The sequence below is a fragment of the Dromaius novaehollandiae genome, chromosome 16, assembly GCF_036370855.1.
Source record: "Dromaius novaehollandiae isolate bDroNov1 chromosome 16, bDroNov1.hap1, whole genome shotgun sequence".
Taxonomy (NCBI): domain Eukaryota; kingdom Metazoa; phylum Chordata; class Aves; order Casuariiformes; family Dromaiidae; genus Dromaius; species Dromaius novaehollandiae.
Genome location: NC_088113.1, coordinates 20,234,782 through 20,250,592, shown reverse-complemented (window position 1 = coordinate 20,250,592; position 15,811 = coordinate 20,234,782). Strand labels below are relative to the sequence as shown.

Genomic DNA, 15,811 nt, shown 5'->3' with positions numbered 1-15,811 from the left:
GACTGTCCTGTCTGTTGTGCTCCCCAGGAACTCGGGAAATCTTTTGACGGTATCAAGTAGGTGCCTTTTATTTGTAATGCTGGAAGAAACTGATGGCAAAGCTGTTTCCTTAGACAGATTCTGGGAGGCAAGAAGGCGCATCTGTGCGCTCCATCAAATAAATGCTGTTCCTGCTCTAGAAGCTAACTCTGATTACGGATCCTTGTGCTACCACTTTTAGATAAATCCTCACTGATTTTTTTGTGGACATCAGAGCATGCTCCTACATATGCATCACAGCTGATGCATCTTTCTCAGTGCAAAGAAAGTGCCCTGGATATGTACAAACACTGGGCCATTGCTGAAAAAGCGTAAGAACACAACTGACAAGAGTGAGCAGGCAAAACAACTTTCTAGTCACAGCACTATGGAGATAAACAGCCTCTCTTTAGCATCATTGTGCTCTCAAGAACTCAAAGGCCATTACCTGTCATGCACACTTTCACAGTCCTTAAGATTTCGGAAGAGGCTTCGGCATGGATTTATTCTGTGCAAGAGAACTTGTGTGATCATAGCAAATAGCACAGTCTGTGACCTTAATGTTTTCTTCTTTCACTGCCTATCTTGTAAGGCTGCTTACAGGGAGAATCATGTATTAAGAAGAACAGGAGACTGCTATTCTGTGTATTTTAACACCAAGGAGAAATTAGTGGCTGTGCAAAGAAGTCCTTAGCTTTAATATTATTAAAGCCTTAACTGGCAACAGTATTCAATGCCTGGAAACCTGCCAGCGCAGAAGCTGTTAATTGCAATGAAATTCCATGCTCATTTAGGCCTCTAGGTTCACAGGATCAGGTCCTTGATTAAGACTCCTGGGAGAGGAATTTCGTTAGGTAAAGCACTGTTGCACCTCCAGGGTCGAAGCAGTCATTAACATCACTACCGTGAAGAACAGCAGGCATCTCAGAGCTCCCAGGTGAAGGGACAGAAAGCAACACGCATTAGGGTAATTTCACAAAGGAATTAAGGGGATGAGAAAGTTTAGTGCTTCCCACGCTTGAGAACTGGGAATTTTTAAGCCAGTATGTTTACTTTTATTTAAGTGCTCCTGCTGATATGTGCCACAAAGTATGCATTTATTTCAGTCTTTGTGTCTAGACACTCATGAGAACAGCTATGGCCTTGAGCTCGAAACTGTTTCACCTCCCTGGTCTCCTAGGGAATAGGGGGAGGAAGAGATCTGAGAAGAGTATGTGGAAAGCGTGGAAAACCCCTGGCATCCCATTAGACATTTCACATTACTTGACTAGAGCATTTTTGTCTTTCAGCAAAGCACTCTTCTCCACCAGGCACTGTTTTATTTTTTCAGTTTCATTGCTGGCACCAATCCTGCCAACGGAAACAAGAGCCGCAACCACACCGATACCCTGAAAACGCTCAGACTTTCAGAGATGGCCAAGCGAAAGAGATTTCCCTTACAATTCATGGCCATTGCTTATCCAGTTCTGTTGTACACTTGGAACTGTCAGCCTTGTATCGCATGCAGGACCTGGAGAAAAATCCCACTTCTTACAGTAGGCGAATAATCTTCAAGGGATCCTCTACATTCACAGAGTGAGTAAGAAACATGAGGCAGGTCACTAGGTCTAAAGGTGCCTAAAGAGATCTCTGGTTTTTGAGTTAGATCGACTGCAGCTGAATTCTTCTGGGATATGGTGTTGACATTAGCACCATCCAAACTCAAATTCAGAGGCTACATTATACCATCCATCCTAACAATAGCAGATAACTGCAAGTGATCCATATCAGATATTGGAATGACTTTAGTTCTGTACCAACCACTTTTTTTCCAGGAAAGCTGTCTATAAAATGACAGATGGTCTGGTCTGAGATTCTCCAACTATCTGTTCTCAGGTTTTGGTTTCCAACGTTTCCACTGATTCTGAGTTTCTGCCAAGAATCCACTGATTTTCAACATGCTACCAAGTACAAATAGCAGCTTTCCCCCTTTATTCCGCACTTAAATGATCTTTCCCATTGGGATTAAAGAGGCGGTTATTTACCTTGCTAAGCTGGGCTCCATTAACAGAATATACAAAGAAATGGTTGAATGCATCAACAAAGGCCCTTTAAGATCAGCTCTTTTTTGTTTCATCTTTTTTTTCCCCTCCTTTCTTCAGCAGAGATGAAACGCATTACCTTTGGTAATGCTTTTACGACACACTGGCTGCTTCTCTACTGAATCACTTTGAGCTTTCTGTAAAGGAAGGTATGAAGAATTCTGCCATGCCACCAGAGCCAAGTATAAGAATTTGCACTGACTTCACCTTTCAGGACTGTGGATTATTACAAAATCAACAATTAAAAATAATATCCCACTGCTAATAGGCAGATCATGCAGTCGTTGCATGTAACCAACTCAGTTCTGAGAAAGACGAAAAAGTGTTGACTTTAAAGGCAACCTGCCTTACCCCCACAAAGAAGTTACGTGCCATATGTTTTTTTCCTCACACAAATTAGTTGATTACCCACAGCACATCAGTTATTCTGCATGGATTACTGTAATGATCTCTTCTGTAGCATCCAGCCACCATCTCCTAGCACACTAATTGACACAACTAACTTCCATCAGAGTTTGATCTGACAAAGTGGTGGATGACACAGCTAGAATGCACTCTAAGGGGCAGAGATCACACCAAAAAAACCTCAGCTGACAGTTTGCCTAGCCTTCTCCTAGCATTACTGAGAAGTGACAGTCTGCTCTCCAGCATGTACATATTATTTCCACTGACTTCATGAACTTACGCCATACTCTAGTGCCTTGACAGTTTGACTCAAATGTGAGAGAATGAGTTATGTTCTCACATGGAAAAATTCTGCAGCAAGCTGCATGCAGAAAGTTTAGCAGAAAGTTTTGACAGGTGATAAATAATAGTTCTTTAAACAAATACTACTTTCTAACTTGCTCGAATTGAGCTAGAAAAACATTCCCTTCACAATATGAGCAAACAGCATAAAATGACTATCAGTGCCATGAGTGACAGAAACATAGAGAGCAACAACCACTGCCAAACCACTGTAAAATGCATCCAATTGTTTTAAAAAAAGATATTCAGAGAAATGTTAGTGATATGTCAACAGAATTACAGTTGGGTAGGCCACGTGAGAAGTGAACTATTTGGCTTTGAGAGCTGCCTTTCTGTTCTTGTTTGCATTTGCAAAACTAGAGGGCCAAGTACAACCACTGCTGTACTTACACGACTCATCAGCTGTTTCAGCATAAGAAGTTTAAAGGAGTAGGAAGCTTTATTGCATACTGATTTCTCCCTGCCTAGAGGTTCAGCTTTCAGCCCAGAAAGTACAGAGAGGACCTCGATTCCCTCTGGTTACAGAAGATATCAATTATTCTTACCATTAAAGAGACTGCACAACAGATACCAGCAGTGCTTCTGAAGGTCACGTCCTGTTAAGAATACCCATTATAAGCAGCATACCATTGTGCAGTTGCTGGCTTCCACATCTGCATTTACCACAGATAAAAGTCACGAATCAACGTGCCAACTGAAAATTGAGTTATAATCATCATCGTCTCTTCCCATTATACAAACAACAGCATAACAGGGCTAGTAACACCACCTGCAGTAACCATGGGGCTGGAACAGTGAGATATCACCTCAGTTAAAAGGACAGTCACCCCCCAGGCTCCCTCTCCCCTTTCAGATTCACCTATCCAGTTCCTCCAAGGGAGAGTTCCACTTCACTGGCCTCTAGCCCCTGTTAGATTAACAGACCAAGAATCACAAAGCAATACAGTAGAAAATTAAGTCCTTTGCATCTGCAACAAAGTGTGGATTGCCACTCAGCCTTTGGGAAGTCTATGCTGCCAGGCCAATGACTTAATACACAATGCAAGGGATTTTTTTTTTCCTCACAGTTAGAATCCTTTGCTTAAGTTTTTTTAGACACAGAAAGAGAATGTTTGTCTCCAAACAAACTTAGGAAAGAATCAGGTTTAAGAGGAATCCTGTGGACCTTCTTCTTTAAAGAGAACAGGAAACTGCGTGGAAAGAGGGTGTCCATTCCTTGGCTAACTTGGAATTTCTTACGTGATGTCCTTCTGTCTCGGGGGTCGGTGAATATTCCTCACCACACACTTCACCATCCATTCAATTCCCTCATTCACTCCTTTGCTAAGGAAATAAGAAAAATAGACAAGATTATTAGGAATAATAATTACAGCTTACGTAGTCCCTAACTAACAACTTACAAAAGCAAACAAAGTGTTCTGCCCTTCAGTTATTTATTGGAATTACTATGTTAGTTTCTCATACATCCAAACCATGGGGATCTGATTTTGGGTTTTTTTTTTTTCATTTGTTATTTAAACTCCATCCTTTATTTCTCTGGTGTTTGTACAAGTCTAGATCCAATTTAGTTAGTCATCAACTCTGTGGAAACCTTGGAATGAAGCATCAAACCACTTGATGGTCAGCTGATTTGAGGTTATTTTGCTACAAACCTCAGGCCAGCTGCATCAAGTCTTCCAATCCTGGCTCCAGTTTTATGTAATCATCTGTGCCAGGGTTGCCAAGCAACTCACCAACTCACCGGTCTGCATAGCTTCCCAGCCAGGACTTCCACAATTTTTTTTCTTTAGTTCAAACTCAAAATGAAATTTTGAGAGGAAATTCCACACAGATCAAAACCAGAAGTGTTTTCACAAAACACAACACATGAATTGTAAAGGTTCCATTTCATAAGATTGTTATCTAACACTTCTCTTCCAGTCAGTGCTTAACTACTGTTGTTGTGTTGGTCATTCATCTGCTTATTAGCATTTGATTCTTAGCAATAGAGACCACAGAGGTTTTTTTATCATGGTTTGAGAAGCTTTTCTTATCCTATCACAGCTTTGTTGCTAGATTAAAAAAAAGTCTAAGTCCTGGATTCAGTATAGGCAGCCACTAATTCAGATGACTATTTCTAGCCATATATAACAGAATTACACCAAATAGCACTTTTAACCCAAAGAACTAAGAGTGTAACTAAAGTACTGCAAGACCCAGTGTACAACAGTAACATTAAGATATATACATACATATATATATATATATACACACACACAAACACGCACGTGCGCACACACACACAGAGGTATGTACATATATATCAGTGTCATAAACAGCTACATTTTCTTACTTATATGAAGTTAGGAGCTGCAGCAAGCCAACCAGTGCAAGAATTATTGTGCTCGGAGAGCAGATGATAAAGCAGAAACATCCACAGCTCCATATACCTCCAAATCCTGTTGCTCTGAGCCAGTCAGTAGACAAGGTTAGTACATTTTCATTGTGTTTTATAGAAGGGATTTGCACATGAAGTTACTGACCTGCTGCAAGTCTAGGGTTAACAAACAACTGTCCACCATTGCTGGGAAGGAAGCACAGCTCCCCTTCAGTGTTTATTATACCCCATGGTATTTTTGTTCATATGTGACACACTGCAACTGTTTAGTTAACCAGAACGCCATCCATTCTCACACTTACCCAGTAAGAGCAGAGCAGGCTTGTGTCAGGCAATCTCTCTTTCCAATTTTGTTAATGCAGTCACTAAATGCAGTCTTGATATCAGGTATTGACAGACAGGTCTGCAAGTGAAACCAAGAGAGTTCTTTATGCTACAAAAGACAGCGACCTTCTTCTAAAATGAATCCTACCAGGTCCACAGTTCTGCTTCAGTCAGGATTGCATGACGGCGTTATGTTAAACTCCCTTACCCACTAACATAACAAATTCACTTATTTAGATTCCAAAAAACTGAACATACTACTATTTCATCAAAGACAATGCTATTTTCAGACATATGTACACATTTGCCACACCTCTCTGATCCTCAAGATGCATACTTCTGTGCAAATACAGTCATGAAAATGAGGACAACCTGTACACCCTCCCGGATACTCTTCCAACATATCCCAATGATTGCACACAAGTTCTGTCTACCAGAACTCTGCAAAAGTGGATGCTGTCTTCCTATGAGTGCATTCCCAGAAAATGGCTGGGGCGTGATCTCTGCTAAATCGCAGCATGTTCCTTTAGGACATGCACCTAAAGGATGTTAGCATGTTCCATGACCTCCCCAGACATGTTTGCTTGCATTTTACATGCACGAGAGCAATGCTGCCAGCACTGAATGCAGCATATTTTCTGATGACCAGTGAGACTTTGTTCTTCATGGCCATCAGCTCTTGCACATCTGTCATCTACATGCCAAACTGCTAGGAAGTGGTTTTAAAATACACAAATGAATAAAACCCCCAAGAAACTAGTGCATTACTTTCCTGACATAAGTCACAGTGTTGCCAGAAAAACTTTATTCTTAAGAGTTACAAAAGCAAACACAAAATTTCAAAAGAGTATTCATGTCACGGAAGGCAAAACCTGCCCTACTGAAATCTAGATTTGTACTCTTCATCCCTGAACATGGAAGTAACAATGAGAAAATCACCAGCCTTTAATTCCTTTTCTGGCCTCAATATTCACTTTCTCTCAGAAGCCCTGGACAAACCATTAAACACTTTAGCTGGCCATAAGCCCGACTTTCTTCTCCTCTCTGCAAAGGACATTTTGGCCCATCAGTTAGGCTCAAATCTGTGTTGGGCTAGTGTTTACCGAAATCCCAAATGAAATCCTTGGGAGTCTTGAGGATTAGTCCAGGTTGGTGTATACTTTGGAAGCACAGACTATGTACAAACAGGAATTCAGTCTCCTACGAGTCTGGGCGTTAACTTAGCATAAAGATGGAAATGAATTATATTAGCTCTCCATTTTGCAAAACACCAGTTGTGAAAAAATCAAATATCAGAAATTACTGTGGAGATGAGTATGTGATAAATAAGCAGGATTCAGTGCTTACAAGTAAGATGGGTTCTTAAGAAATGGGTTGAGAGAAGTTTAATGGCACCCAGCTCACCCAATGTCCTTGAATCCAGACTGGTGATTTTCCACTGTGAAGGGCCCAGAATCCATTAATTGTGCAACTTCTGATGACTGTATTTTCTTATGACCTAAGTTGCATTTCAGAGTTGCAGTTTCAATCAATGAGCAGGAAACTGTATACAAAATGTTACTCACTTCACACACGAAAGTCATTACAAGCTATTTCAATATTTTAGTCAAATGAAAAGCCTGAAATTCATAAAGATGAGCTGTCATCCATTGGATAAATAGCTAAAAAAGTAAAGTTTAATATTACAGTATAACAACTTCTCCTTTTCTGGCTGATGATACATTTTAGAATCTTTCAAGGAAATATGAGAAAGTGTTCAAGGTGGAAAACAACAATGCAGAGCACTGTAATGATGTCTTTTCTGTCCTGAACTGTACCATCTCAAAGCTCCTCTATTGGAATTGCTTGGATTCATACCTGCGGTATGGTGTACTGTCAAAGCACCAGTCATTCTAGTCACGAACTCCTGCAGCCTCAGTTGCTCCAAATACAGAACCTCTCTCAGTAGGCAGGATTCAAGACAGACTCATTCAAACTCTTTTCAGCACTCTTTTCCAGTTTTACTTCTTATCAGTGAATGACACCAGATAAGTACGATGTTGGAGGCTTACTAGGGAATAGTGAGTGAGTTAATTTTGAAAAGGGGCCAACATTTCTTCCCTCCTCACAGGGCAGCTTTATTTCTACTTGCACTGCTCATGCAAAGCAGTCAGGCAATGGACTTTCCAAAAACCATCAGCAGACCAGGATACCTGCACACATCCAGCCAAATATGGCATGTTCTGTCCCTACCTACAGTCAGAAACAAGCAGCACAGAATCTGTTTCCTTCGCCTTGTCTACCCCTGAGGCCTTTGAGAAGTCCACCTTTCCAAGTGCAGCTTAGAACTGCTGTAGCTTTAAAAAAAACAAAAACAAAAACACACACAGCTAGAACCTCTTAATCCATTTTAGAAAGTTCCTCTTCTCAGTTCCTAATATGATTGTGGCCTGCTCTAACTTTCACAGAACTCTCCAGCCATCAACCTCTGCAGAAGTTTGGGTCAGGATGGATTCTGCTTCTGAGGAGACTTTGCACCATTTACATTTTTTACAGTAGGATGTTGCTACATCACAACATTAAATGTGTTTTGATGAGCATTAAATAACATAATAATTGAAGTACAATAACATGCAGCAAAGGGGACACCACCACTGAACTATCAATTCCAAGAAGTCTTGTTTCACTGTTCAAGGGGAAGCCATGAATTGCAATCCTGTCTTACAGCAGAGAAGAGGTAGGTCAGTCATCATTTCATCTAGAAGCATTTGAGCTTTTCATGCTTAAAAGAAAATGTCATCTGCGGCTTGAGTTCCCCTCTCTTTTCCTCCTCCCTATCTCCATTACAAAATATTTGTTTATAGCTGTGTTTTGTTTCTCAGCTGAAACCACATAAACCAAGAGAAAACTACGGAAACCGGATCATCTGTGATCACACAAACAGCTCATTGTTACAATAATAAAATCTACACATGACCTTTCTGGAATAATGGTCTTATCTACCGTACATTTCAGACAAACTTCACACAACCTGTTGTATTTCTATCTCATCATTCCCTAAAGAGTGCATGCTAAAACATCTATTAAATATAAAGCCTTCAGGCTTTTCAAGACAGTCTACCCAGGACTGACCTGGCGGTACAACAAAGTTCATTTTATGAAGGGTTCAGAGCAGCATTACTCAAATTAACGGTCAGGAAGGGTACACCCAGAACCATATGAAGCAGCAAAGTTGTGACCCCAGAAATGGAGTCATCCGCAAAAATGCATCAGCGGCTGTTTTAGGCAAAACAGATTGGATTGCAGAGTCTCCATTTGCCAGATCCACCACAGGAAAGACAACAATGTGGCTTAGCTTATTGGGATTAAACTTGAAGTAAATATAGGCTCTTCAGCTATCTCAAGAGTAATCGGTTAGCAGAATGAAACTAAAATAGGAGCTAATAGAAAGGTTGATAACCTAACGAACAAAAAAAAAAGTCTACACCACCTGACCCATGTTCTGTGCTATTGTTTTTTACAAGCTGATGAAAATTAATTTTACACAGAAGCTGTCATATTTCTCAATTTGGAATTGAGAACGGTCATCATATAGAAGACATTTTCTAGTATCTGTACCAGTACCACAAACAGGTAGAACTATAAGTCTTCCACTATACACAGCTACTCACCACCACTCCTCATTTTTCAACGATATGCTGTGGCTTTCCAAAACTCTGGGGATTCCAAATTAAATTTCCAAAAATTATCTTCAGCCTTGCAAGACAAGACTTCCTCCCAAAGACATCATCCTAGACATTATACAACATCTAATTCCTTTTGTATGCTATTTCTTCAGCTCAGTTATTCCAGTATTAAATGTTCCAAAATGAGGCATTCTGTTCCCCCCTGCCAAGGTTTAACAGCTCATTTTACAGCTCAGAAATATATAGCTTTTATAATGTTTAAACATTTCTATTCACATCAAAACAGAAAATATAAATTCATATTTTGCAGTTTTCTCTGCAGGAAGTGTCAGGCAAGCAAAACTGCCTAATACTTTGAAAAGTGGCCCAAAAATACTTCAATACTTGAAAGGGAGCCCACCAAATATTTAATCCTCCTACAAAGCTATAGTTACTTGAAAAAAAAAAAAAAAAAGAAAGAAAAGAAAAGAAAAAGAAAACTTCACCCACTTTTTTTTCCACCCAGTTAATTGCAAAATCATCTAGTTTTGAAACCTACGCTAAACAGAGCATAATCCTGACACATGGAAAATTCATCCACTCTATTGTCACGATATTAGATTTCTGAACTGGTATTTTGCAGCCTATGACTGTATTTCATTCTCCTGATACTGCCAAACACCACTCCTGCTTGGCAGTGCTGGGCAGTAGGCGCAATTTACTCAAGAATAGTACTGATTATTAATAGAGGAATTTTTTTCTACAAGGAATTTAGAGACAGGGCCAAAAAAAATTGTTACACTTTATGTAATTTAAGGCATTTCAAGATTGTGTTTGGGTGAGTCAGAGTTGAAACATTTGTTAGCTTACTGTGAGGAACGTAACCTTAAAAAAAAGGTCAGACATGCTACTTCTGATGTATTTTACCAAAAGTATTCTGCTGGCCTTTAAAGATGTAATCATGAACAGCTGCATTATCCTCCACCTGCAAACACCAGTAATGTTAAGATACCACTTAACAAAAGAGTTAAGCTGGGGAGAATTCTCCACTACAATTATATGTCTGGACATCCAGAGCAGAGAAATCTCTATTAGTGATAATCCTGTAATGTTCAATTTTCTTCCAAAAGTCTTTACTGCTGCTAGATCAGCAGAGGAGACAGATACTTCTGGATTTTCTAAACCTTGTTGAAGAGAGCCTGAATAGTCACTGCAGAATAAGCTATAGTCCCTTTCATATGTTATTACTAGCATTCATGTTGCTTTACTCTGTGTTCTGTGATCCAAGATCATACTCTAGAAGTAGGCCCCTAAATATACAATTTAGATGTTTATTAAAAATAAATATACCTCCAGTCCGCACAGCTTTGCTGATCTGTTGTCACAGTTCTATGACTGCATAAAGGCACTGAATCTGTGGGCTAGTCTTGGACCCTCTAGAGGGGGCAAGGAGTCATTCATAGCTTTTATCTTGAAAGCCTGTTCCAGATACCTCTTTCTAGTTGTGTTAAAAAAAGTTCATTTGTTCAACCTCTTTTCATTAACCCTGTTAGGGTGCCAGAAGAGCTGGCTTTTGTAGTATGCCCAGAAAACAAAACATGCCTATAGAGCCATGGGTAAAACTGGAACAGCTTTCTGGGTCACTGCATGTAGTTTAGCTGTCAATAACTAAAGGAAAGACTGCAGACTGCTCCCTGCTGTAAAGCTGCAGTGTTGCATGGAAATGAGAGTTAGTATTCTAGTTTCCACACAGAAAACAGACAGTCAGCACCGTCACCAGCTAAAAGAGACAGTTCACAGCAAAGCCAGGACCAGAAATCAGGAGTCCTGGCTCTTAATCTCATGCTGTATCTTATGTAGAATTAGATTTCATTTATTTCAATGACTAAAATTTATGATCATCAAAAAAAAAAAAAAACAAAACACAATTGTTGTGCTGTACAAGTAAAGTACGACCAAATCCTCTCTTAAAAGTGATAGCTATAGAAGTCTGAAGTATTTCCCACAATTATACTCATTGAGATAGGTGTGGAAGTCCTGGGGAAGAAGCTGGGAAGCATTAGCATTCTTTGAAATACATACCACAGCTGCAAGTTCTAGTTTTCAAATTCTACTGAAAGTATCTAGCTCCATCTAGAGAATAATCACTCAAACTGCAGTACTGCAATTCCAGGTACAATTCCAGGAACAGCATCATAAACAGAAGCCCACTAAACATTGTTTTGCTGAATAAACAGGAAAAACAGTATCAAGATACCAAGTCACAGTAAATAAAACCCACCATAGCTACATAGTTTGTTCTGTTTACATAAATGGCTCAAAACAGCCAAGATGCACATGTCTATAGTGAGCTCACTTGTGTCACTGGAAGAGAGCTAGAGGAGAAAGGAAAAGCAGAAAACTAAATTCACAGTAATTATTTCTAGCAGAAGGAAAACTTTGTTAAGCACCAGTCCAGGGCCATGAAATAAATTTAACAAGGATATACGCAGTCCACCTTTCCAAGTCTTATTTGGTCATTGAATAACTAAATTTTCTGCAGTGATCTTACCTCTACATCCTGCTTGTTAGCTAATACCAGAATGGGAACCCCTTCCAGAGCTTCACTAGTAACCACTTTCTCTATAAAGCACAGAAATAAAAAACAAGACAGGTTTAGCTAATTCTATAAGACAAAGTTGCACAAATGCTTGACACAAATTATCTGGACATAGAGAGGAAGCAAGAGGCACCTCCTTGTTAGTTTGATTTGATCCAAACTCTCAGGACTACATTCATCACAGTATCTTTTCTTTTTGAACAAAGGTTCAAAAGCACTACAGACATGTCATCAACAGGACACAGCTTACTTCAAGGACACAGGAAAAGACATGATCGTAATGACAGAACTGGGACACAATACATCATGAAATCACAGTACTGGTAAAATATGGTGTACTCACCAAAAGCTTTTTTAGATTCTGAGAGCCTCTCCTCATCAGTGGAGTCAATAACATAGATCACTCCATGAGACTCAGCATAATACTGAAATGGTAACACAGATATCAGTGTACGTAGCAGCTAGGACCACCTCCTCCTCATTATTATTTTTTTTATATGTACACAAAAGAGATAACCAGTGAGAGCTAGCTATTCCCATAATATTCGTCTGAAGAGAAGAATGGTGGCACGCGAAATGCATTGCCTGTCCTGTTTGCAGGCCTGTTGAACCAAACAGGTGAAGAAATTTAACTGCAGACTCTTTTTAACCCAGGTGATTACAGGCAGAATTCGATGTTTTTTTAAGCCTGATCAACTGTGCAGTTGAGTAATATATCTCAAGCGATTGATAACAGTAGCAGCAGTAATGCATGTCTTGATCAAACAATGAAGTCAAGGGCGCAGGTGGCACGTTTGGTTGGCCTGAGAGCACACTGGTTTAATATTCTTTGTCAGACATCTGAATGCTGCATATTGTGCCTAGGACTTCTAATAACTATGCTTTTAATGTAGCTACAAAACACCATCCAGCTGGGGAGACTGCACCCTCTGTTCCACAAGAACAGTTATCACAGGGGGAGGCGACAAGTGTTGATATTGGTATATACTTCACTTTTGTGTGGTACTGTAAAAGCCTTGAAAGTGTTGAGCCCAGAAACACATCTCAGCTTTTATCTTTCTGCTTTCATCAATGTTTTCCTTCGCTTGGCCTGACTTGCTGTATAAAATAGCCCAGAGAACTTCAAATCGTATTTCATTTTATTTAGAACTAGACTGTAGCTCTTATATGAGCTATCCGAGATCTCTTTTCAGGTCCCTCTGTGACTTTGGGTAAGGAAATTACCACTGATAATACCTCATTTATTACATACAAATGATAATACTGGCACAGTCCTCACACAGAAGTCGATAATTAGTTTCTCTAAACAATAATGCAAATGTTAAGCATCATCTTTGCAAATCTTGCACAGATAAAATTGAAACTCTGGAAACGTGTTAATGCTAAATATTTGGGCTACCAGTAAGCCTGTATGAGTACTAAACGATCATATTTCTCCAATTCTGAGAGAGGTGTAAAAAACATTTTTATATAAGAAAAATTACTTCCCCAACCTTGTCCCAAAGGGACTGTAGCTCTTCCTGTCCTCCAAGATCCCAGAACATCAGCCGAGTTTTGCCAACATCAATAGTACCAACTAGAAGGAAAGAAGACAAATCCAATCCAATGAAAATTGGCTGTGTGCTCTCAAGGATCACACCTACACAACACCCCCAAGGAGGGATGGAACAGTCTTCTACAGAAGCAAATCACATACAGTACTACTTTTAACAAGAAAACAATACCTTAGAAAATAGTGGCACACAAGATCGGGTAGAGTCACATCAGTATAAATAAGATGAGAATCAGGCCAGCAAACTCCAGTGAAACTTAGCTTAATTTCTAAGCATAGCACTGAAATGGGATACGCAGTTCTTAAGACTTCAGGGTATTTTCTTCAAAAGCTAAGCAAGTCAATTTATTCTCTTACAAAAAGTATATGGGGAGCTAGGACATAAGATCTCTATTTCCAGGAACCATTTTCCCCTTGTCAATTCTTCTAAAATATTTCAAGGAAGAAACAACTGTTGTCTAACTTTGCAGGAAAAGTGGAAAAATTTCCAAGTGGATTTACTTACTGTTTAAGCCTACAGTGGTTGTGATTTTGGACAAACTCATCCCTTTGTAGTTCTTGTTAAATCGAGTTTTAGTTTGTTCAAGGAAGGTCTGAAAAGGAACAAGAAAGAGTAACTACTCCCAAACATGGGTAATCCTAACCAAAACCTGCCTTTCCTTTAGGGCAGAATCCTGTTCCAATAGCTACTGCCCTATTTAACCTCGGAACAAACCACTCCTCTTGTTCCCTTTTTAGCAAAGAAAGAAGGGATCCCAGGTGATTACAGGATTATCAGAGTCTCAGCTATATCCCTGAAAGCTTATGCTAAATTTAAATACAGGGAGAGGAGTTGATTCTTGTGGGTAACATCACCAAAATATCCCGTAATGAGTTACACTGACCTGCCTCTTGGAAGTTTGTCTTTGGAGAATAGGAATGTTTAGAATGGCATATGCCTTCCACGTAATTGGTAATTAACGGTACTTACTGTTTTACCAGCATTGTCCAAACCAAGGATCAAGACACAGTACTCATCCCTCTGGAACATGTATTTATAGAGTCCAGACAACAGAGTATACATCCTGCTCCTGCAACAAATGCCAAGAAATCCTTAATGAAGGGGTCATTTCCAGAAGTCTCTCATTCTACAACGTAAATTTTTCCAACATCAGAGGAATAAGTGGTGTTATTCTTTTATCAGTAACTCTCATATTTAGGTAACCCCAGGACAAATCATAGATCCAAGTTCACGGGAAAAAAAAGATCAGGTTTTCAAATGCATACGTGCAGGGGGTCATCTTGCACAGAGCTTACCCCTGTTTACGCACACAGCCAAATTTTGAGAGTGCATATCATCCAGTGCAAACCCCTACTCATCTGAAAACTCCCCTGTCTGTTCTGAGGCTTAAAAGAGAGCTAAACATTCTTTAAAGTCTTTTGGACTATAGACACGGTCCACAGAATGAAGTTAACTGCATACAAACACACAGAATGGGTATTTTGAGCAAGAACATGCTGGACAGTCCCATCCACGACTGTATCACGGGATCTTTAACAGTCAAACTGAGCAGGGAGTATATTACTTTTAAAGGCTTGTAAAAAAGACTACCTATCTTAATTTATCCATTCTCCAGCAACAGCTTTCTCTTATAGTATTCACAATTCAAGTATTTTATCACCTTGCAACACCACGAAGACAAGTGCCAAAGCACAGGACTGGAAGTCAGACTGTGACGAGCCCTGCCCGAGCACATGCTCTTTTGCTGGGTTTATACAAACAAGGCAGAGAAGTTTCGCTGAGATGCAGGAAGCATCGGCACCAAGCACCACACCACAGCAACCCGTCGCTTTAAACGGACACGGGGAACCTCAAGGCAGCACGTTTCAGAGGCAGCTGCCTCTGAGCGAGCGGGCAGGTAAATAACCGCTCTGAGGCGAAATAACGTTGCCTAAAAGGGAGGGAGAAAGGAAAACTTGCTCCAGCCTCGGCGCGAGGGGCTTCCCAGGCTGGACCACAGCCAGGGCGAGGCCGGGAGGCCCGACCCTTCCCCTCCGGCTGCACAAGAGGGGCCGGCCCCGGCCCCGGGGCCAGACCCCGCCGCCCGCTCCCCGCTCGGCCCTGCCCGCTGCCACCGGCGCGGCGCCGGGCGCGGCACAGGCCTCCCCGCGCGGAGCCCGGCCCCAGCCCCACCGCGGCCGGGCCTGGCAGCGCCTCACACAGCTGCCACGAGACCCGGCCGCGCCCCGCTCCCCCCGTCCGCAAGACCCGAGGACGCAGCCCGAGACCCGCGGCCCCTCACCGGGCACCACAGACACCTTCCGTCCCCCGCGCCTCAGCGCTCCCCTCCGGCACCGGCCGCCGGCGCCCGGCCGCCGCGTGGTACCCTGGGAAATGTAGTTCTCGCAGCGCGGCCAGAGCGGTGCCGCCCCCTTGAGGGGACTACGACTCCCAGAATGCCGAGCGCTCCAACGGCCACTGCCTGCGCC

General features: G+C 41.1%; 1 protein-coding gene across 2 annotated transcripts; it reads right to left on the bottom strand.

Annotated features, from left to right (window-relative positions):
- Window positions 1-3,266: 3,266 nt before the first annotated feature.
- On the bottom strand, window positions 3,267-15,744 carry ARFRP1 (ADP ribosylation factor related protein 1). Of its 2 annotated transcripts, XM_064521664.1 has the most exons (9): window positions 15,625-15,744; window positions 15,004-15,273; window positions 14,313-14,412; window positions 13,848-13,935; window positions 13,284-13,366; window positions 12,134-12,215; window positions 11,743-11,813; window positions 5,526-5,626; window positions 3,267-4,169 (listed from the first exon to the last, which is right to left on the bottom strand). In XM_064521664.1, the coding sequence occupies exons 3-9, from the start codon at window positions 14,403-14,405 to the stop codon at window positions 4,082-4,084; spliced, it is 606 nt and encodes a 201-aa protein (XP_064377734.1). In that variant the 5' UTR covers window positions 14,406-14,412; window positions 15,004-15,273; window positions 15,625-15,744; the 3' UTR covers window positions 3,267-4,081. The 2 variants fall into 2 exon arrangements, with proteins under 2 accessions (XP_064377734.1, XP_025971849.1); XM_026116064.2 differs by lacking the exon at window positions 15,004-15,273.
- Window positions 15,745-15,811: the final 67 nt, after the last annotated feature.

Bases quoted from the DNA above. Each gene is read 5' to 3' on its own strand.
- ARFRP1 (XM_064521664.1), bottom strand. From the start codon at position 14,405: ATGTATACTCTGTTGTCTGGACTCTATAAATACATGTTCCAGAGGGAT. The intron at 12,216-13,283 runs GTTGGGGAAGTA...TTACCATTTCAG, and splicing joins TACAGTCCCTTTGGGACAAG to TATTATGCTGAGTCTCATGG. The intron at 11,814-12,133 runs GTGAGTACACCA...TGTGCTTTATAG, and splicing joins AGAATCTAAAAAAGCTTTTG to AGAAAGTGGTTACTAGTGAA.